The following is a 24,742-nucleotide window of genomic DNA, read 5'->3' as shown; positions in this document are numbered from 1 at the left end:
TTAGAATAGGGTAGGGCATTTTTTTTATTTTGGGGGTCTTTGTTATTTTATTAGGGGGCTTAGAGTAGGTGTAATTAGTTTAAAATTGTTGGAATATTTTTCTTATGTTTGTAAATATTTTTTTATTTTTTGTAACTTAGTTATTTTTTATTTTTTGTACTTTAGTTAGTTTATGTAATTGTAGTTATTTGTAGAAATTGTATTTAATTTATTTATTGATAGTGTAGTGTTAGGTTTTATTGTAGGTAATTGTAGGTATTTTATTTAATTAATTTATTGATAGGGTAGTGTTAGGTTTAATTATAACTTAGGTTAGGACTTATTTTACAGGTAATTTTGTTATTATTTTAACTAGGTAACTATTAAATAGTTCTTAACTATTTAATAGCTATTGTACCTGGTTAAAATAATTACAAAGTTGCCTGTAAAATAAATATTAATCCTAAAATAGCTACAATATAATTATAATTTATAGTGTAGCTATATTAGGATTAATTTTACAGGTAAGTATTTAGCTTTAAATAGGAATAATTTATTTAATAAGAGTCAATTAATTTTGTTAGGTTTAAATTATATTTAAGTTAGGGGGGTGTTAGTGTTAGGGTTAGACTTAGCTTTAGGGGTTAATCCATTTATTATAGTAGCGATGAGCTCCGGTCGTCAGATTAGGGGTTAATAATTGAAGTTAGGTGTCTGCGATGTTAGGGAGGGCAGATTAGGGGTTAATACTATTTATTATAGGGTTAGTGAGGCGGATTAGGGGTTAATAACTTTATTATAGTAGCGCTCAGGTCCGCTCGGCAGATTAGGGGTTAATAAGTGTAGGCAGGTGTCGGCGACGTTGAGGGGGGCAGATTAGGGGTTAATAAATATAATATAGGGGTCGCCAGTGTTAGGGGCAGCAGATTAGGGGTACATAAGGATAACGTAGGTGGCGGCGCTTTGCGGTCGGCAGATTAGGGGTTAATTATTGTAAGTAGCTTGCGGCGACGTTGTGGGGGGCAGGTTAGGGGTTAATAAATATAATACAGGGGTCGGCGGGGTTAGGGGCAGCAGATTAGGGGTACATAAGTATAACGTAGGTGGCGGTCGGCAGATTAGGGGTTAAAAAAATTTAATCGAGTGGCGGCGATGTGGGGGGACCTCAGTTTAGGGTTACATAGGTAGTTTATGGGTGTTAGTGTACTTTAGGGTACAGTAGTTAAGAGCTTTATGAACCGGCGTTAGCCCAGAAAGCTCTTAACTCCTGCTTTTTTCCTGCGGCTGGAGTTTTGTCGTTAGAGCTCTAACGCTCACTTCAGAAACGACTCTAAATACCGGAGTTAGGAAGATCCCATTGAAAAGATAGGATACGCAATTGACGTAAGGGGATCTGCGGTATGGAAAAGTCGCGGCTGAAAAGTGAGCGTTAGACCCTATTTTGAGTGACTCCAAATACCGGCGGTAGCCTAAAACCAGCGTTAGGAGCCTCTAACGCTGGTTTTCACGGCTAACGCCGAACTCTAAATCTAGGCCTTAGTTTTTTGAGATATAGGTATCCTCATAAATCACCCCCCCCCCTTGTCCCCCCTTAACTGTATTTTCGGGAAATAATATAACTGGTGTTTCTTTATTTTTAAAGCAGAATGTAAATACCAATTTTCACGTCTGTTAACATCTTTGCTTTTTGAGATATAGGTATCCTAATAAATCAGCTCCCCTTTTAAACCCACTTAAGTGGATTTTCGGGAAATGTTAAAACACGTATTTCTTTATTTATAAAGGAGAATCTAAATAATAATTTTCACGTCTGTAACATCTTACATTAGGTGTATGCTTCCCACCCATACTCTTAAAAGGACATAACACCCAATTTCTTTCTTTCATGAGTTAGATAGAACATAACATTTTAAATAACTTTATAATTGACTTATATTATCATATTTTGTTCTTCTTATCCTTATTTGAAAAGCAGAAATGTAAGCTCAAGAGTGTGCACGTGTATGCAGCACTATATGGCAGCAGTTTTGCAACAATCTTATACATTAGCATGAGCAATAGATTGAAGCGCTATTTCCTGTCATGTAGTGTTTCAAGCATGTGCACGCTACCTACCTAGGTATCTCTTCAACAAAGAATAACATGACAATTAAATAAATTTGATAATAAAGGTAAATTGGAAACTTTTAAAAAATTGTATTCTCTATCTGAATCATGAAATACATTTTTTGGGTTTAATGTCCCTTTAAGGAACCACTAAATACAGTAGAATAGCATAATTAGTAAATGCATAAGTAAAGACAATCCAAAATAATTTCAATTGAGTAGAAGTATTTTTCTCTGACAACTTTTAGTTCTATTTTCCCTCCCACTGCATCATGTGACCTGTAGGGGTCGATTTATGAAGCTGAGAGGGACAGGGGCACACATACGCGCCCCTGTCCGCCGCAGCTCGCCTCTGGCGGGCAGAATTCCCCTGGTGGAATTCAGCATTGCACACAAGCGCTATTTTGCGCTCACGTGCAATTCCGCCCCCTGCCCACGCACAGCCAATCACGCGCGGGCAGGAGCTATCAATCTCCCCGGTTGGACTAGACCCCGGAGATTGAATTTCACCTCTTTAGAGGTGGCAAAAGATTAGGGAATCAGCGGTTTGATGACCGCTGCTTGTTAAATACAGCGTGCAGGTTCTGTTGTGGAACCTGCAGCCGTAGTGGGTTGATAGGCTTGAGAAGCCTTTGATAAATCGACCTCATAGTATATTATGTGAAGTCTTGCACATGCTCAGTAGGAGCTGATGCCTCAGAAAGTGCGCACATATAAAGATTGTGAATCATAAAAGTATAATCTTGACTTAATTGTTCTTTTAACAAGATTGCAGCTTTGATGGCACATCATAGATTGTGCAATTTACAGAGCTTGTGCAGTACAATGTCAAGGAAGCCCTCTGCCAATATACAATAAGGCATAGATTACGAGTGGAGCGCAAAATTACAATTTTGCAAGTACAATATTTGCGTTCCACTCGTAATACCAGCGAACGCAAATGTGCGCTGGTATTATAGGTTAAGCACAATCGCGTTCGCATTGCATGGAAGCTTGTGCTCACGAAAACGCACTTCCATAGGCTCCAATGGGAGCCTCATTTTGATGCCGATAGACATGGAACAGAACCTAGCACAGTGAAGGGGGTAAGTTGTGCAGCGTTGGGCAGCATATTAATAATATATATATACACAGTATATGAATATATATAAGCATATACATATATATTTCAAGCTTAAACACAGAACAAATTATAAAGGCACAAAAAACACCCTACATCCGCTCACTTTAAAACCTAATAATTGCTTCCTAGTTCATACAGGTATATTTAAAAAAAAAAAAAAAAAAAGATGATTATATATTTTATTTGTAAAAACAAACTATACTCTTTATTTTGGGAAGCAATTGGGGGACATTTTTTTTCCTTAACCAGAGGTCTGACCTATGGTTAATTCACTGAGAGCAAAGTGCTACCGCAAGCTTGCGGTAGCATTAACCAGCCACTAGTAATGGCTGGTTATTTAAAGTGTGCCCATAAACTGGTAAATTTGCCACTTTACTGGGGCATGTTAAATTAGTGCTCCACTTGTAATCTAGCTCTATATGTTTTCCTAATTTTACCATTCCCAGTAAGAGAAAATAAAAAAATTCAAACAAAAATATTGTAGGTAAAACAAGAAAAAACACCAGCGCTCTAGATGGAACACAGGGAGAAAGGGTATGGAACTGGAAGCTGAATATAGTTCCAAGGGGTATATGTCTCTCTGAATACTACCCCAACAGAAGTGTATAATAGCTTAAATTCTGGTATTTTGATATATAATTACCTAGACCAGATGTTGGAAAAAGTGTAGAAGGGTGGGGGAAACTTAAAGTAATACCCAAAACAAATAGATTATAAATGTTTACACTTCTGTGCAGTTGGTGTGAAAAATCACAAATATCAATTAGAATGCTACTAATCACAACAACAACAGATGTTAATATACAAATACGTGAGAGTGCAGCAAGAAGTGGAGATGATCAGTGTACCCCTGACACTGTAATAAATAACAATAAAAGAGAACGAAAATCTTTATACTTCTGCGCAACTTCGAAAAGTTTAAGTCTTATACTATAAAGGTAGTTAATATAGTCTTTAACCATATGTATTTGAGATAGATGAATAAATGGTATATGTTCCTAGTTCATATGCAACAGATCCAAGTCAGAAAAGAGTATAGGTGTCCTCTTACCGGAAATTACCCCAATCGTATGAGGTAATGTATAGTCATGTAGTTAAAGATGTAGGTCTATAGTCTGCTGCTGTGGGTGCCTGTTCTTTCCGTGCAGCCTTGTGTATGGTAGTCCTGTGTCTGGAACTTCCTTAATCTTGTGCTTGGAAGACTCTTGGCAATATGGTAGTTTTCGTCCCAGGGTCTTTCCCAGATGTCTCAAGGGAAGGAGTGGAGAGAAGAAAACAAAGCAAACATAGCGTAATCCAGTAAAAGAAGATCATACATTTATTTACAATAAAACAATAGGAATCGCACTCAGATGCAATAACCTCAATCAGGTATGAGGTAAGTATAGGCACATCTAGTCATAGGAGAACACAGACAGGTGATGCTTTCGATATCTTGACTTAGATGGAATACTTCTTATAATACAATAAGTACAATCTTATAGTCATATACTGCCCCTGTGTCTAAATATAGGTGGTGGGTCAGGGGGATAATATCATGAAGGGCTGTCTTTCTAACTCCTGGGCATGAAAGGAGAGCCCGGTATAAAAATGGACAATATGGTATGCTGCCCAATTGTAGCTGATAGTAAACCTGGATGCTGGGAGCGCTCTCGACCATCTGCAGCAGGTCAGAGAATAATCCAGGTAAAAAGTACTCAGCCGGGTGGTAGCGGATCATATTCCGCTGTTAAGTTTGCCCTGGGAACAGGAGCTGTAAATAACGCCGTGCACACTGAGGATACAAGTGGGGAAACAGTACTGCCACACCTGGAGAGCCTGTAGCAATAAAATTTTCCTGTTGGTCCCTGGGGACAGAGTAATAAAACCAGAGATGTCAAAACAGGTTGCTTTTTTCTCACATGGTAGTGGTGTCACTATAAAAGAGTAAATAAAATAAAGGGGTCAATTCCAATCTAATCGATCACAATCACAATACAAACTATAAAAATACTCTCATATCAAAAAAATATCGGAATGGATATCAGAAAGGTCACCCATACGATACATAGACAGCATTGACTTCAGAGATCACTATCATGCTGGCCATGAGTTATCGATTAACAATCAACAACAAAATGGACACATGGAATTAAACAGCCAAAAGCACTTGATAAATGCTCAACATCCACAGATAGACCAATAAAACATGGGGGTCTATTTATCAAATGGTCAATCTCTGTGCATTCGCTGGAGTCAATACGCTCGCCAGACATCGATGCCACAAATTCACATACAACACCCTTATTTATTAAAAAGTCTTTAAGAAACAGGCGGGTCAAGTACGGAGCGATTAGCATCGGACTGTTGATAAATAAGAGTCATCAATGTCGCGGATATTCTTTTTTTCAAACTTTATTTATACCATTTCATTACAGTCCATGAACAAGCACATTTCTCTAAAGCTAAATCTTCTATTTTTCATCCGTTGATGTCCAAGAAATAGCTAGATTTATACAATTTGAACAAACAATAATATATCATAGAAAGTTATTTTTTTGTTTTATTTATTTGTTATGCAAAAAATCTGATATATGATATTTCCACATAAATTAATGTGTATTTGTGTTTCTAGAAATCATGATATGACTATCTCATGTTTTTTTCTTTTTTTTTAAATGATTATTAATGCTAGAATTTGTACATATATCTTTGCACATGCTTAAATATATACAGTAAATATATATATGTGTTATGTCAGAAATCTTTTCCAAACATATTTACTTGTCCCTAAATTTTATTTTGTTCCAAACAATGTTGTCTTTTATATCTCTTTGTTTATTTATACCCCTATATGTATATAGTGTAAATATATTATTATTCTGAGCAAGCATAATTGTGAATATAGCATGCAATCATGGTATCATATGTATTTATTTGCAATCAATGGTTATTTTAAGAGCTGGGACAGTTTTCTCTCTGTACCTCTGTGACCCTTCCTGATTGCAGAAACCACCCCTACACAGGTGTTATAAAATGGGCTGGCATATAAGATGAAAACACTGAAAATAGCATGACAGTAAAGAGGTGATTTTAATTTCTGCTGTATCTGATTCATGAGAGTTTAATAATGGACTATGATGGACTATCCCTTTGAGCAATCAGTTTAAGATCATATTGAATCAAACATCATTCGATTTTTAAATCATTGTCAGAAATATTACACTGTGTGTCCTAATGTCATCATTAATGCTTAACTTTAATACTAATTTCACATATACATACTTTCAAAGTATAATACACAATGTAAGAAATGGCACTTACAAGTTCTGATGAATGATCAATGACACAAGTATCAAGCAATTTGATTTGTTAGTGATAGTATAAAATGTTTATTTAAATCAGATTAGCCGATGTCATAAATCATGTGATTATGCATTTTCCAATCAAAAGTGGTGGAATATTTCACTAGTTTGTGGGTTGTTTAGGAGTTGAAGTATAGTGTCCAATTTAGTGCAAAGCATTGCGTCAAATTTCGTGCGAAATGCAGTGGGATTTGTATTACATGCATTAACCATGATGAAATTAGATTGATCAAAAAAAGGAAATTAGCTATAGTATGTAATGTATTTATTTCATTTTTATCCCTATATCTAATATTCCTGTTGCCAGACAGACATTACCTGTCATTAAAAGAAAATGTATGCTTACCTGATAAATGTATTTCTTTTTTGACACGATGAGTCCACGGATCATCTAATTACTATTGGTAATATCACTCCTGCCCTGCAGGAGGCGGCAAAGAGCACCACAGCAAAACTCTTAAATATCACCTCCCTTCCCTCCCACCCCAGTCATTCGACCGAAGTAAAGGAGAGAAAGGAAGTAACAAGGTACAGAGGTGTCTGACGTTTATAACAAACCAACAACCTGTCTATAAAACAGGGCAGGCCGTGGACTCATCGTGTCAAAAAAGAAATAAATGTATCAGGTAAGCATACATTTTCTTTTCTTTTTAATGACACGATGAGTCCACGGATCATCTAATTACTATTGGGAATCAATACCCAAGCTAGAGTACACAGATGATACGGGAGGGACAAGAAAGGGAACCTAAACGGAAGGCACCACTGCTTGAAGAACCTTTCTCCCAAAAGCGGCCTCAGCCGAGGCAAAAGTGTCAAATTTATAGAACTTTAAAAAAGTGTGAAGAGAGGACCAAGTTGCACCCTTGCAAATCTTTTCCACAGAAGCTACATTTTTGAATGCCCATGAGGAAGCCACAGACCTCGTTGAATGAGCTGTAACTCTCTCTGGAGGGTGCTGCCAGCAGTCTCATAGGCAAAACATATGATACTCTCAGCCAAAAAGAAAGAGAAGTAGCCGTGGGTTTCTGACCCTTACGTTTTCCTGAGAAAACCACAAACAAGGCAGAAGACTGACGAAAATCCTTAGTCGCATGTAGGTAAAATTTTAAAGCACGTACCACGTCAAAATTGTGCAGAAGCCGTTCCTTCTGAGATGAAGGATTAGGACACAAGGAAGGAACAACAATCTCCTGATTAATGTTCCGGTCAGAAACTAATTTAGGAAGAAATCCTAATTTAGTACGTAAAACTACCTTATCTGAATGAAAATTAAGGTAAGGAGACTCATACTGCAATGCCGAGAGCTCTGACACTCTACGAGCAGAAAAAATAGCAACAAGAAACAAAAGTTTCCAAGAGAACAACTTAATATCTATGGAATGCATAGGCTCAAACGGAGCCCTTTGAAGAACCTTAAGAACTAAATTAAGACTCCAGGGTGGAGTAACTGGCTTAAACACAGGCCTGATCCTGACCAAGGCCTGACAAAAAGATTGCACGTCTGGTACGTCCGCCAGACGCTTATGTAACAAAATAGATAAGGCAGATATTTGACCCTTTAGGGAACTTGCCGATAATCCTTTCTCCAAACCTACTTTAAGAAATTACAAAATTCTAGGAATCCTAACTCTACTCGAAGAGTAGCCCTTGGATTCACACCAATATAGATATTTACGCCATATCTTGTGGTAAATCTTTCTAGTTACAGGTTTACAAGCCTGAGTCATGGTCTCTATGACCGATTCCAAAAAGCCCTGCTTGGATAAAATTAAGCGTTCAATCTCCAAGCAGTCAGCAGTCATCAAGGGGAGTGTCTGTCCAGATAGCATCAGACAACGCATCAAACCAATATGCCGCTGCGCTAGTGACGGTAGCAATGCACACTGCAGGTTGCCATTGTAAATCCTGGTGTACATACATCTTCTTGAGTAACCCCTCAAATTTCTTATCCATAGAGTCCTTAAAGGCACAACTATCCTCTATGGGTATAGTAGTAGTGGAAACTGCCCCTTCCACCTTGGGTACTGTTTGCCAAGACTCCTTGATAGAGTCTGCTATGGGAAACATTTTTTTAAATATAGGAGAAGGAGAAAAAGGGATACCCAGTCTCTCCCATTCCTTAGCAATGATCTCAGTAGCTCGATCTGGTACAGGAAAAACCTCCACCAAGGAAGGTACATCAAAATATTTGTTTAGCTTACTGGATTTTTTAGGATTAACAACGACCGTGGTGTCGCTGTCATCCAATGTAGCTAAAACCTCCTTGAGTAACAGATGGAGGTGTTCTAGTTTAAGCCTGAAATATACAATTTCAGTATCAGCAAGAAGAATTACACTTTCAGAATCTGAAATTTCCCCTTTAGATGCTACTAAGGTATCCTCCTCAGGCTTCTGGGAGGGGGCATTTGAAATAGCAACAACTGCGTCAGAAACCTCGCTTGCTGAATGTCTGTTTTTCCCCTGCAACATTGGAAAAGCAGACAACGCATCAGAAAAAGCAGAAGACATGAGAAAAGCGATGTCTTGTAAAGTAACTCCAGAAGACATTATAGAGGAAGCAAAGGGCACTGCATGTGAGGGCGTTAAAATTTATGACGCCTGAGGAGAGAGCTGCGGCATATAACAGCATCCTCTTTGGAAAATGTTGGCTCAGAAAAGAGTGTATCCCTATGGTTTAAAGTCCTCTCAATACATGAGGAACAGAAAGTGATTGGTGGTTCCACATTGGCATCAAAACACAAAGAACAAGTGACACTTTGCATGGCCTCTTGGTCCATTCTGACTCACAATGAATCAATTTATCAATAAAAAGTTTGAATTTTTTAATAAAAAGTTTAACATACAAAAACGTTACTGTCACTTTAAATTTTAAAACGGTAATTTTTATTATTATTATTATTTTTTTTAAGTGTAAAGAGGACAGAAAGGCTTAAATAACACTGCAATCACCTCTACACCTCAGCAGTACTTTGCTGAGGTGCCTACTTGACCGCTAAAACCAACTCCCACACTATCAGATCCGGAACTCCGGAGCAGCAGCTGAAAAGCAACTGTACAACTTCCCTTCCGTTCTCAGAAAGTGAAGGAGAAAAGGTGCGCAACGCAATAGCCGCCTCCTCTAGTACCGCCCATTGTGGGCGTCGCCAATACAGTAATCTCCCGGTCGGCATATTTGTTTATGAAACCACCGGGAGATGTGAACCACCACAAGTACTTTTATGTCCCAGTGCCTGCGTCTAGGCTGCCCACATAGTGTCTCCTGATTACATAGGAAATTTTATGTCTTAAGAATATAAAGTGCCCAATTCCAATGAAGGCTTCCTTATGTGTCCCAAACTATGAAATAACGTGACCAACTTTTTCTGAGTTTTCTTCTATTAACTCCAGAAATAAAAGTCAGCACTTACCTCATACTCTGCCCGACAGCAAGGCAGCTCCCAGGTTTGAGAGGTCCTCTCCCTCACATGGACCTGTGAAACAAGATAAAGGACTGAGTAATATCCCTCAGTTTTTCAGGGTTAGGGCAGCAACAGTATGGGAGGCGTGAATTATGAGTGAGAATTATGTCCCACAAGTTCCCATTGCTCTAAAGCCACCACTGCTCTACTGAAGAGACTGATATGGACTACGGCTACACCCCAGAACAAATCAGTACAATCTTGCACTACTTAAAAAATAATAAACTCTTGATTGAAGAATCTTTTACTAACACCTAACATTACCACTTCCTTGCTCTAACGTAGGCAAAGAGAATGACTGGGGTGGGAGGGAAGGGAGGTGATATTTAAGAGCTTTGCTGTGGTGCTCTTTGCCGCCTCCTGCTGGGCAGGAGTGATATTCCCAATAGTAATTAGATGATCCGTGGACTCATTGTGTCATTAAAAAGAAAACTACTTTTGAAATGAATCTGTCTCTTAAAATTACATGTGATTATAATATTATTATTTAACATATTATTTAGATACTGAACATGCGTCTTTATTGTCTGTGTGATTTAGAAAGGAATATACAATTGTAATCAACTTTCTAATTTACGTAAATATGTAATAAGCTTCATTCTCTTGCAGCATCTAACATAACCTTTCTGGGTTTTCAGACTCCCATTGATTTCTATGGCATTCGCTGCCTTAAGGGTGGCGGTTTGAACGATAGCTACGCTGCGGTGGAAAAGACACAAGTGTACCTGTTGAATGTTTGATAAATTGGGAAGAGGGTCAAATTTTAAACAACTTTCCAATTTACTAATATATCCAATTTTGCTTTGTTCCCTTGGTATTCTTAGTTGAAAGCTAAACCTAGAAGGTTCATATGCTAATTTCTTAGACCTTGAAGGCCGCCTCTAATCTAAATGCATTTTGACAGTTTTTCACCACTAGATGGCGTTAGTTCATGTGTTTCATATAGATAACATTGAGCTCATGCACATGAATTTACCGAGGAGTGAGCACTGATTGGCTAAAATGCAAGGAGAGATAGAGAAAAAAAGTATAAGAATGGGTGAAGAAGAGAAGACATGGGTTAAGGTGAAACAAATAACTCTCACTTGTGTACCCACACACTGCAGCTTAAGTCAGGGGAACATACAAGTATTATCTATTTCCATTCATGGACTGGGCCGTCCCCCCACCACACTGCCTCCAAGTCTCCCAGCACAAACAATGGAGATCTATTCTTCTTGTATCTTCAAAGAAGCTACTTTCCATGGATTCTAGATGACATGTAATATTTTAAAGTATAAAACTGTCCCCACCCAATTACTTCATAATGCTACCCAGCTGGCAAACCTTTCTGTGGAGAACGCCGGCATTAGCGTTATCAAGGTCAGCTGTATTTGACTCAGTAAGATAGTGATCATTTTGAAAAAAATAAATATATATATATATAGCCAATCATCCATTTTAGCCACGGGACTGAGCACAATGTTATCTGTATGACACACATGAAGTAGCACGTTTAACTATGAAAACTGTCAAAATGCACTGAGATAAGAGGCAAATTTGGTGATAAAAGTAAATTGGAAAGTTATTTTAAATTGCACACCCTATCTGAATGAAGTTTAATTTTGACTAGACTGTCCCTTTTAAATTTCACGAAAGATGCCTGTAATAATTTGTCTTGTATATATTTTAGGAAGAGGACCTTAACAGGCGGATCACATGGGAGAAAAACCTGAGATTTGTCACTATCCATAACCTTGAGCACTCACTTGGAATTCATACATACGAGCTGGGTATGAACCATCTTGGAGATATGGTAAGTATATTATAGTAGTAAAATTTAGGATATTGCATATTAGCTACTGAGGGCCAGATTACAAGTGGAGCGCTAACAGTTAAATGCAAGTGATAAGGGGTTTATCGTGGGTGTTTGCGCTTCTTGGGCTTACCGCTGGTATTACAAGTTGAAAGTAAACGTGATCGCTTGAACACAATCGCTATTTACGCTAGAATGATTACTGCTTCCTCAGAGCTTTGGTTACATTTTTGACAAAACAAAAAAGTTGTATGAAACACATCATAAATACATTAAAAAGTACAGTTACACTCATAATAACACTATCTAATAAAAGTTATTAAAAAATAATATTGCACAAAAAGTCATAAGGGCTCAAAAATATGAGGTCTCAGGTGTTAGAGATACATATATAGTATATAGAAAATAAAGGTAGCACACGTGTTCAAAAGGCTGAACCTTTTATTAGAGCAACGTTTCGGGGCTCCTGCCCCTTTCTCAAGCTAATTTACAACTGACAAACACACCCTTTTTAAAGGGTCCAACATAAAACAGGTGACCAATTACAGAGCAGGGGAGTGTCTAACAGGTACTTCACATCATCACATATCCTGTGGAAAAAGAAAAAAAGTCAACACATCATTTTAACCCTTTACACCCCTGAAAACAAGAATTGGATAACCTATTAAAAACAATTGCAGCAAGTCACCAACCATATAAACATTGTTGCATCAAGCATAAATACCTAAAGATACATTAAATCCACTGTATTTAATACTAGAAATAGTGTCTAATTTTTATGTACATGGGAATTATATCAATGGTAAAAGGTCAAACTCCCTGTTTAACCCCTTGGGGTGTAGAGTATTGAGGAGCCAAATCCTTTTAGCTTCTCGATTCAGAAGGTCCCTCTGCCTATCACCCCCTCTAAGTCTTTTGGGGGCACTGTCTATTATTAAATACCTAAGCTGATTAGCCTGGTGTCCCATTTCTGCAAAGTGGGCAGGAACTGGCAAGTGCCACATTTTGATATTGCGTATGGTCGACTTATGTTGGCATATGCGGTCCCTTATCTTTTGGGTGGTCTCCCCAACATATACGAGCCCACAGGGACACTTAAGCGCATAGACAACATAAGTTCAATCACATGTATAATATCCTTTGATATGATATTTCCTCCCTGTATATGGGTGGGATATAACTCCCCCCTTGTTGACATTATTGCACTGTGCACACCCCAAACAAGGAAATGTGCCTTCCTTGGGTGTTCCAAAAAATTTTTTGGAGTATCACTCCTAGATTTCTCAGATATGGCATGTACCAACTTCCTGCCTATCGTATGGCCCTTTCTGTATGCGGCCCTGGGGACTTCCCTGAATTCCTCAATCTATGGACAGGTGTCTCGTAGAAGATACCAATGTTTTTTTATAATATTGTGTACTCTCTTACTCAAAGTACTGTAAGAGCTAACAAAATTCATTCTTTTTCCTTTTGTTATATTCTTTCCTTTATTATCGTTTATTCTGACTGGGCTATTTTTCAGAGATTCCTTGATAGTCATTAACTCTTGAGCATCATAGCCCCTGCTGATAAATTTGCTCTTCATGCTTTCTGACCTATCACGTCTGATAAGTGGGTCTGATACAGTTCTGTCCAGTCTTAACAACTGTGACCTAGGCACACTTTGAAAGACTCGTGGGGGATGAAAGCTCTCTCTATGCAAAAGTGTGTTCCTATCTGTACTTTTTACAAAAATGTCTGTAACTAATCCTCCCTCTTTTTTTATATACCATTGTGTCCAAGAACTCCACTTTCTGTTGATCCATCTTGCTGCTAAATCTAAGAAAAGGTACTGCATTTTCTATGCAGTTTTTAAATTCCATTAATGTCTCTAGGGGGCCCCGCCACACGATGAACAAATCATCTATGTAGCGGAACCACCCCAGACAATATTTGGAAAAAAGTGGGCTAGTGTAAACATGCCTTTCTTCTATGGCATCCATCACCAAACAGGCATAGGATGGGGCCACATTCGACCCCATCGCTGTGCCTGTTTTTTGCATGTAGAAATGGTTATCAAAGAGGAAAAAATTATTTGTGAGTACCAAAGTGAGTAGCTCTTGCAGCCATTCTTGTTGAATACCACTGTACATCTTACATTTTGCTAAAGCTTCACCTACACAGTCTATCCCCACATCATGGGGAATGACTGTGTAAAGGGAAGTAATGTCCCAAGTGGCCAAGATGACGTTGTCATCTATCTGTTTGATACAATCAATTTTTTCAATGAATAGTATCGTATCCCTGACATATGATTTGCCTTGTTTTACCAATGGGGCCAAAATATTATCCAAAAACTGTGAGGTAGGGCTCATTAGCGAGCCAATGCCCGCCACTATGGGCCTACCCGGGGGATCTGTGAGTTGCTTGTGTATTTTTGGTACCACATAAAAGACAGGAATAAGTGGGTGTGTAGGTAATAAAAATTGGTGCAATTTTTGTGTTAACAGATTGTGTTGCAAACCTTTATCCAAAATCCTTTTTAGCTCTCTGCGTACATTATCTGTTGGATTTGTGTTTTCATAAACCAACACATCTGTTAGCTGACGCATAATTTCTGCCTTATATTTTACTGTGTCCATCATGACCACCGCACCGCCCTTGTCCGCTGGCTTGATCGTGATGGACACATCTTTCTCCAATTGTTGTAAAATTTTAAATTCTTGTTTTGAAAAATTATATTTGCCCTTATGATTTTTACATACCAAATTCTTATACTCATTATCCACAATTTTTATAAATGTTTCAACCGCCTCATGGCATAGGAGCAACAGGTACCGATACCTCACTCACCGCAACGGCTTCTTTTTTAGGGGAGTGCAGACAGGAGGCCAGAGATCGAGGAGGCGGATCAGACGGGGGCGAAAACGCAGGAGGAGTGGGGACCAGGTCACAAGCGAAACCAGCCTGGAGGAGGTAAATGTCATTAATTTGTCCTCTAGACAGTTGCAACAACAGGAAATAGAGGTATTAAACAAAGGACTGACTTTTTGCCCTACAGAGCAAGCCGATTCCTTTGCTCTCATGAAAGACCTCACACGTTTTTATAGGGGCATCAGATTGAAGGCCTTCTTTTCTCTTCGAGAGGATTTGGCATTTAACCAACATGATAATAGTGATAAAGAGACTTTTGATGTAACACCACTGGGACTCACTGCAAAAAGCATGTTTAACCCCTCAGGTGACAATGAGGCGGTTGAAACATTTATAAAAATTGTGGATAATGAGTATAAGAATTTGGTATGTAAAAATCCTACACATAAGGGCAAATATAATTTTTCAAAACAAGAATTTAAAATTTTACAACAATTGGAGAAAGATGTGTCCATCACGATCAAGCCCGCGGACAAGGGCGGTGCGGTGGTCGTGATGGACACAGTAAAATATAAGGCAGAAATTATGCGTCAGCTAACAGATGTGTTGGTTTATGAAAAGTTAAACACAAATCCAACAGATAATGTACGCAGAGAGCTAAAAAGGATTTTGGATAAGGGTTTTCAACACAATCTGTTAACACAAAAAATTGCACCAATTTTTATTACCTACACACCCACTTATTCCTGTCTTTTATGTGGTACCAAAAATACACAAGCAACTCACAGATCCCCCAGGTAGGCCCATAGTGGCGGGCATTGGCTCGCTAATGAGCCCTACCTCACAGTTTTTGGATAAAATTTTGGCCCTGTTGGTAACACAAGGCAAATCATATGTCAGGGATACGATACTATTCATTGAAAAAATTGATTGTATCAAACAGATAGATGACAACGTCATCTTGGCCACTTGGGACATTACTTCCCTTTACACAGTCATTCCCCATGATGTGGGGATAGACTGTGTAGGTGAAGCTTTAGCAAAATGTAAGATGTACAGTGGTATTCAACAAGAATGGCTGCAAGAGCTACTCATTTTGGTACTCACAAATAATTTTTTCCTCTTTGATAACCATTTCTACATGCAAAAAACAGGCACAGCGATGGGGTCGAATGTGGCCTCGCTTTGGTACTCGCAAATAATTTTCTCTTGTTAATTGTATCCAGTCCACGGATCATCCATTACTTATGGGATATTCTCCTTCCCAACAGGAAGTTGCAAGAGGATCACCCCAGCAGAGCTGCTATATAGCTCCTCCCCTAACTGCCATATCCAGTCATTCTCTTGCAACCCTCAACATAGATGGAGGTTGTGAGAGGAGTGTGGTGTTTTATACTAAATTAATTCTTCAATCAAAAGTTTGTTATTTTTAAATGGCACCGGAGTGTGCTGTTTTTTTCTCAGGCAGTATTTGGAAGAAGAATCTGCCTGCGTTTTCTATGATCTTAGCAGAAGTAACTAAGATCCACTGGCTGTTCTCACACATTCTGAGGAGTCGGGTAACTTCAGAAAGGGAATGGCGTGCGGGGTCTCCTGCAACTAAGGTATGTGCAGTAAAATATTTTTCTAAGGAATGGAATTGACTAAGAAAATACTGCTGATACCGAAGTAATGTAAGTAAAGCCATAAATGCAGCGAAAGCGACTGGTATCAGGCTTATTAATGTATGTGCAGTAAAATAATTTTCTAAGGAATGGAATTTGACTAAGAAAATGCTGCTAATACGGAAGTAATGTAGTAAAGCCTTAAATGCAGTAGAAGCGACTGGTATCAGGCTTATCAATAGAGATACATACTCTTTAAAAAAGGATGTTTAAAACGTTTGCTGGCATGTTTAATCGTTTTTTGAGGTACATTGGTGATAAAACTTATTGGGGCATAATTTTTTCCACATGGCTGACTTATTTTCTGCATAGAAACAGTTAACTGAGGCTTCCCACTGTTGTAATTATGAGTGGGAGGGGCCTATTTTAGCGCTTTTTTGCGCAGTTAAAATTACAAAATGAATCATCCAGATTCCCTCAGCAGTCCCATGAATACTACAGGACATCTCTAAAGGGCTAAAAAGACTTCCAAAATCGTTTATAGGGAAGGTAATCCACAGCTCAGCTGTGGCAGTTTTGTTGTGTCTGTTAAAAAAAACGTCTATGTCGTTTTTTTGATCTGTTTATTGCATTAAGGGGTTAATCATCCATTTGCAAGTGGGTGCAATGCTCTGCTGACTTGTTACATACACTGTAAAAATTTTGTTAGTGTAACTGTCTTTTTTCACTGTTATTTCAAATTTTGTCAAAATTTGTTTCTCTTAAAGGCACAGTAACGTTTTTTATATTGCTTGTTAACTTGCTTTAAAGTGTTTTCCAAGCTTGCTAGTCTCATTGCTAGTCTGTACAAACATGTCTGAAACAGAGGATACTTGTTCATTATGTTTAAAAGCCATGGTGGAGCCCCATAGGAGAATGTGTACTAAATGTATTGATTTCACCTTAAGCAGTAAAGATCAGTCTTTATCTATAAAAGAATTGTCACCAGAGGGGTCTGTCGAGGGGGAAGTTATGCCGACTAACTCTCCCCACGTGTCGGACCCTTTGCCTCCCGCTCAAGGGACGCACGCTAATATGGCGCCAAGTACATCAGGGACGCCCATAGCGATTACTTTGCAGGACATGGTTGCAATCATGAATAATACCCTGTCAGAGGTATTATCCAGATTGCCTGAATTGAGAGGCAAGCGCGATAGCTCTGGGGTTAGACGAGATACAGAGCGCGTAGATGCTGTAAGAGCCATGTCTGATACTGCGTCACAATATGCAGAACCTGAGGACGGAGAGCTTCAGTCTGTGGGTGACGTCTCTAATTCGGGGAGACCTGATTCAGAGATTTCTAATTTTAAATTTAAGCTTGAGAACCTCCGTATATTGCTTGGGGAGGTATTAGCTGCTCTGAATGACTGTGACACAATTGCAGTGCCAGAGAAATTGTGTAGGCTGGATAAATACTATGCAGTGCCGGTGAGTACTGATGTTTTTCCAATACCTAAAAGGCTTACAGAAATTATTAGTAAGGAGTGGGATAGGCCCGGTGTGCCCTTTTCCCCACCTCCTATATTTAGAAAAATGTTTCCAATAGATGCCACTACACGGGACTTATGGCAGACTGTCCCTAAGGTGGAGGGAGCAGTTTCTACTTTAGCAAAGCGTACCACTATCCCGGTTGAGGACAGTTGTGCTTTTTCAGATCCAATGGATAAAAAATTAGAGGGTTACCTTAAGAAAATGTTTATTCAACAAGGTTTTATTTTACAGCCCCTTGCATGCATTGCGCCTGTCACTGCTGCGGTGGCATTCTGGTTTGAGGCCCTGGAAGAGGCCATCCATACAGCTCCATTGACTGAAATTGTTGACAAGCTTAGAACTCTTAAGCTAGCTAACTCATTTGTTTCTGATGCCATTGTTCATTTGACTAAACTAACGGCTAAGAATTCCGGATTCGCCATCCAGGCGCGTAGGGCGCTATGGCTCAAATCCTGGTCAGCTGATGTGACTTCAAAGTCTAAATTACTCAACATTCCTTTCAAGGGGCAGACCCTATTCGGGCCTGGTTTGAAAGAAATTATTGCTGACATTACTGGAGGTAAGGGTCATACCCTTCCTCAGGACAGGGCCAAATCAAAGGCCAAACAGTCTAATTTTCGTGCCTTTCGAAATTCCAAGGCAGGTGGAGCATCAACTTCCTCCGCTTCAAGACAAGAGGGAACTTTTGCTCAATCTAAGCAGGCCTGGAAACCTAACCAGTCCTGGAACAAAGGCAAGCAGGCCAGAAAGCCTGCTGCTGCCTCTAAGACAGCATGAAGGAACGGCCCCCTATCCGGCGACGGATCTAGTAGGGGGCAGACTTTTTCTCTGCGCCCAGGCGTGGGCAAGAGATGTTCAGGATCCCTGGGCGTTGGAGATCATATCTCAGGGATATCTTCTGGACTTCAAAGCTTCCCCTCCACAAGGGAGATTTCATCTTTCAAGGTTATCTGCAAATCAGATAAAGAAAGAGGCATTCCTACGCTGTGTGCAAGACCTCCTAGTAATGGGAGTGATCCATCTAGTTCCGCGGACAGAACAAGGACAGGGTTTTTATTCAAATCTGTTTGTGGTTCCCAAAAAAGAGGGAACCTTCAGACCAATTTTGGATCTAAAGATCTTAAACAAATTCCTCAGAGTTCCAGCTTTCAAAATGGAAACTATTCGGACCATCCTACCCATGATCCAAGAGGGTCAGTACATGACCACAGTGGACTTAAAGGATGCCTACCTTCACATACCGATTCACAAAGATCATCATCGGTTCCTAAGGTTTGCCTTTCTAGACAGGCATTACCAATTTGTAGCTCTTCCCTTCGGGTTGGCTATAGCCCCGAGAATCTTTACGAAGGTTCTGGGCTCACTTCTGGCGGTTCTAAGACCGCGAGGCATAGCAGTGGCTCCGTATCTAGACGACATCCTGATACAGGCGTCAAGCCTTCAAATTGCCAAGTCTCATACAGAGATAGTTCTGACATTTCTGAGATCGCACGGGTGGAAAGTGAACGAGGAAAAGAGTTCTCTATCCCCACTCACAAGAGTCTCCTTCTTAGGGACTCTTATAGATTCTGTAGAGATGAAAATTTACCTGACGGTGTCCAGGTTATCAAAGCTTCAGTCAGTGGAATGGGGATTACACAGATTTGTCCCCTCTGCTAAATCTGGATCTAGAGACCAGAGATTCTCTTCTCTGGTGGTTGTCTCGGGTCCACCTGTCCAAGGGTATGACCTTTCGCAGGTCAGATTGGAAGATGCCAGCCTTCTAGGTTGGGGTGCAGTCTGGAACTCCCTGAAGGCACAGGGATCGTGGACTCAGGAGGAGAAACTCCTTCCGATAAATATTCTGGAGTTAAGAACAATATTTAATGCTCTTCTGGCTTGGCCTCAGTTAGCAACATTGAGGTTCCTCAGATTTCAGTCGGACAATATCACGACTGTGGCTTACATCAACCATCAAGGGGGAACCAGGAGTTCCCTAGTGATGATAGAAGTCTCAAAAATGATTCGCTGGGCAGAGACTCACTCTTGCCACCTGTCAGCAATCCAGATCCAAAGGCGTGGAGAACTGGGAGGCGGATTTTCTAAGTCGTCAGACTTTTCACCCGGGGGAGTGGGAACTCCATCCGGAGGTGTTTGCTCAGTTGATTCATTGTTGGGGCAAACCAGAGTTGGATCTCATGGCGTCTCGCCAGAACACCAAGCTTCCTTGTTACGGATCCAGGTCCAGGGACCCAGAAGCGACGCTGATAGATGCTCTAGCAGCTCCTTGGTTCTTCAACCTGGCTTATGTGTTTCCACCGTTTCCTCTGCTCCCTCGATTGATTGACAGAATCAAACAGGAGAGAGCATCGGTGATTCTAATAGCGCCTGCGTGGCCACGCAGGACCTGGTATGCAGACCTAGTGGACATGTCATCCTTTCCACCATGGACTCTGCCTCTAAGACAGGACCTTATAATACAAGGTCCTTTCAATCATCCAAATCTAATTTCTCTGAGACTGACTGCATGGAGATTGAACGCTTGATTCTATCAAAGCGTGGCTTCTCCGAGTCAGTCACTGATACCTTAATACAGGCACGAAAGCCTGTTACCAGGAAAATCTATCACAAGATATGGCGTACATATCTTTACTGGTGTGAATCCAAGAATTACTCATGGAGTAAGGTTAGGATTCCTAGGATATTATCCTTTCTCCAAGAGGGTTGGACAAAGGATTATCAGCTAGTTCCTTAAAGGGACAGATTTCTGCTCTGTCTATTATTTTACACAAACGTCTGGCAGAAGTTCCAGACGTCCAGGCATTTTGTCAGGCTTTGGTTAGAATTAAGCCTGTGTTTAAATCTGTTGCTCCACCATGGAGCTTAAACTTGGTTCTTAAAGTTCTTCAAGGAGTTCCGTTTGAACCCCTTCATTCCATTGGTATTGAGCTTTTATCTTGGAAAGTTCTGTTTTGATGGCTATTTACATAATCTGGAGGTAGTCCGTGCCTTGAAGTTTTACTTACAAGCTACTAAAGATTTTCGTCAAACATCTTTCCTGTTTGTCATTTATTCTGGACAGAGGAGAGGTCAAAAAGTTTCGGCAACCTCTCTTTCCTTTTGGCTTCGGAGTTTTATACGCCTAGCCTATGAGACTGCTGGACAGCAGCCCCCTGAAAGAATTACAGCTCATTCTACTAGAGCTGTGGCTTCCTCCTGGGCCTTTAAAAATGAGGCCTCTGTTGAACAGATTTGCAAGGCCGCGACTTGGTCTTCGCTTCACACTTTTTCAAAATTTTACAAATTTGAAACTTTTGCTTCTTCGGAGGCTGTTTTTGGGAGAAAGGTTCTTCAGGCAGTAGTACCTTCCGCTTAATCCCTGCCTTGTCCCTCCCATCATCCGTGTACTTTAGCTTTGGTATTGGTATCCCATAAGTAATGGATGATCCGTGGACTGGATACACTTAACAAGAGAAAACATAATTTATGCTTACCTGATAAATTTATTTCTCTTGTAGTGTATCCAGTCCACGGCCCGCCCTGTCATTTTAAGGCAGGTCTAAAATTTTATTAAACTACAGTCACCACTGCACCCTATGGTTTCTCCTTTCTCTGTTTGTTTCGGTCGAATGACTGGATATGGCAGTTAGGGGAGGAGCTATATAGCAGCTCTGCTGGGGTGATCCTCTTGCAACTTCCTGTTGGGAAGGAGAATATCCCATAAGTAATGGATGATCCGTGGACTGGATACACTACAAGAGAAATAAATTTATCAGGTAAGCATAAATTATGTTTTGTCCTCTTTGATAACCATTTCTACATGCAAAAAACAGGCACAGCGATGGGGTCGAATGTGGCCCCATCCTATGCCTGTTTGGTGATGGATGCCATAGAAGAAAGGCATGTTTACACTAGCCCACTTTTTTCCAAATATTGTCTGGGGTGGTTTCGCTACACAGATGATTTGTTCATCGTGTGGCGGGGCCCCCCAGAGACATAAATGTAATTTAAAAATTGCATAGAGAATGCAGTACCTTTTCTTAGATTTAGCAGCAAGATGGATCAACAGAAAGTGGAGTTCTTGGACACAATGGTATATAAAAAAGAGGGAGGATTAGTTACAGACATTTTTGTAAAAAGTACAGATAGGAACACACTTTTGCATAGAGAGAGCTTTCACCCCCCACGGGTCTTTCAAAGTGTGCCTAGGTCACAGTTGTTAAGACTGGACAGAATTGTATCAGACATGATAGGTCAGAAAGCATGAAGAGCAAATTTATCAGCAGGGGCTATGATGCTCAACAGTTAATGACTATCGAGGAATATCTGAAAAATAGCCCAGTCAGAATAAACGATAATAAAGGAAAGAATATAACAAAAGGAAAAAGAATGAATTTTGTTAGCTCTTACAGTACTTTGAGTAAGAGAGTACACAATATTATAAAAAAAACATTGGTATCTTCTACGAGACACCTGTCCAGAGATTGAGGAATTCAGGGAAGTCCCCAGGGCCGCATACAGAAAGGGCCATATGATAGGCAGGAAGTTGGTACATGCCATATCTGAGAAATCTAGGAGTGATACTCCAAAACAATTTTTTGGAACACCCAAGGAAGGCACATTTCCTTGTTTGGGGTGTGCACAGTGCAATAATGTCATTAAGGGGGGAGTTATATCCCACCCATACACAGGGAGGAAATATCATATCAAAGGATATTATACATGTGATTCAACTTATGTTGTCTATGCGCTTAAGTGTCCCTGTGGGCTCCTATATGTTGGGGAGACCACCCAAAAGATAAGGGACCGCATATGCCAACATAAGTCGACCATACGCAATATCAAAATGTGGCACTTGCCAGTTCCTGCCCACTTTGCAGAAATGGGACACCAGGCTAATCAGCTTAGGTATTTAATAATAGACAGTGCCCCCAAAAGACTTAGTGGGGGTGATAGGCAGAGGGACCTACTGAATCGAGAAGCTAAATGGATTTGGCTCCTCAATACTCTACACCGCAAGGGGTTAAACAGGGAGTTTGACCTTTTACCATTGATATAATTTCCATGTAACATAAAAATTAGACACTATTTCTAGTATTAAATACAGTGGATTTAATGTATCTTTAGGTATTTATGCTTGATGCAACAATGTTTATATGGTTGGTGACTTGCTGCAATTGTTTTTAATAGGTTATCCAATTCTTGTTTTCAGGGGTGTAAAGGGTTAAAATGATGTGTTGACTTTTTTCTTTTTCCACAGGATATGTGATGATGTGAAGTACCTGTTAGACACTCCCCTGCTCTGTAATTGGTCACCTGTTTTATGTTGGACCCTTTAAAAAGGGTGTGTTTGTCAGTTGTAAATTAGCTTGAGAAAGGGGCAGGAGCCCCGAAACGTTGCTCTAATAAAAGGTTCAGCCTTTTGAACATGTGTGCTACCTTTATTTTCTATATACTATTATTTTGGGACCTGCAGGGTGGTCCTGGAAGGTATTGCACCGGACATAATTTATACTTAGAAATTGATTTCCTATTGGAAGTGTGAGCGAATCCCACCAGCTCTTATTAGAGATACATATATATACACATGTCTACAGATGGGTATGTGTGTATGTATATATATATATATGTGTGTGTGTGTGTATGCGTGTGTGTACATATGTATTTATGTAATTATATGTTTTATAGACATATATACACACACAAATACATATGTACACACACACACACACATATATATATATATATATATATATATATATATATATATATATATGTGCATTGGAGCCCTTTGTAGTCAAGTAGTTGAAAACATGTAAAAGAACATTTATGCAATATTCATATTTAATAAAGTGTTATGCTGTGTTTGTACTGTAAATATTTCACATTACAATGTTCTGCACATAGCGGAATATGCTCTAAGTATTTTTAAATAGATATTCCTATATATACACCTATATATAATCATCTATATATATATATATAGGTATAGATATACAGTGGGGCAAAAAAGTATTTAGTCAGCCACCAATTGTGCAAGTTCTCCCACTTAAGAAGATGAGAGAGGCCTGTAATTTTCATCATAGGTATACCTCAACTATGAGAGACAAAATGTGGAAAAAAATCCAGACAATCACATTGTCTGATTTGGAAATAATTTATTTGCATATTATGGTGGAAAATAAGTATTTGGTCACCTACAAACAAGCAAGATTTCTGGCTCTCACAGACCTGTATCTTCTTCTTTAAGAGGCTCCTCTGTCCTCCACTCATTACCTGTATTAATGGCACCTGTTTGAACTTGTTATCAGTATAAAAGACACCTGTTCACAACCTCAAACAGTCACACTCCGAACTCCACTATGGTGAAGACCAAAGATTTGTCGAAGGACACCAGAAACAAAATTGTAGACCTGCAACAGGCTGGGAAGACTGAATCTGCAATAGGCAAGCAGCTTGGTGTGAAGAAATCAACTGTGGGAGCAATAATTAGAAAATGGAAGACATACAAGACCACTGATAATTTCCCTCGATCTGGGGCTCCATGCAAGATCTCACATCGTGGGGTCAAAATGATCACAAGAACGGTGAGCAAACATCCCAAAACCACATGGGGGGACCTAGTGAATGACCTGCAGAGAGCTGGGACCAACGTAACAAAGGCTACCATCAGTAACACACTACGCCGCCAGGGACTCAGATCCTGCAGTGCCAGACGTGTCTCCCTGCTTAAGCCAGTACATGTCCGGGCCTGTCTGAAGTATGCGAAAGAGCATTTGGATGATCCAGAAGCGGATTGGGAGAATGTCATATGGTCAGATGAAACCAAAGTAGAACTGTTTGGTAGAAACACAACTCGTCGTGTTTGGAGGAGAGAATGTTGAGTTGCAACCAAAGAACACCATACCTACTGTGAAGCATGGGGGTGGCAACATCATGCTTTGGGACTGTTTCTCTGCAAAGGGAAC

At 39.7% G+C, this 24,742-nt stretch overlaps 1 protein-coding gene across 1 annotated transcript in view; it reads left to right on the top strand.

Annotated features, from left to right (window-relative positions):
• CTSS (cathepsin S) overlaps positions 1-24,742 on the top strand; it is a 149,170-nt gene that overhangs the window by 29,556 nt on the left and 94,872 nt on the right. The window contains exon 3 of the mRNA XM_053705485.1: positions 11,686-11,808. Coding sequence (XP_053561460.1) covers positions 11,686-11,808 — 123 coding nt within the window. The remainder of the gene's footprint in view (positions 1-11,685; positions 11,809-24,742) is intronic.

This window comes from Bombina bombina, chromosome 1 (assembly GCF_027579735.1).
Source record: "Bombina bombina isolate aBomBom1 chromosome 1, aBomBom1.pri, whole genome shotgun sequence".
NCBI classification, from domain to species: Eukaryota; Metazoa; Chordata; class Amphibia; order Anura; family Bombinatoridae; genus Bombina; species Bombina bombina.
This window is presented reverse-complemented; position numbering and strand designations above follow the sequence as displayed.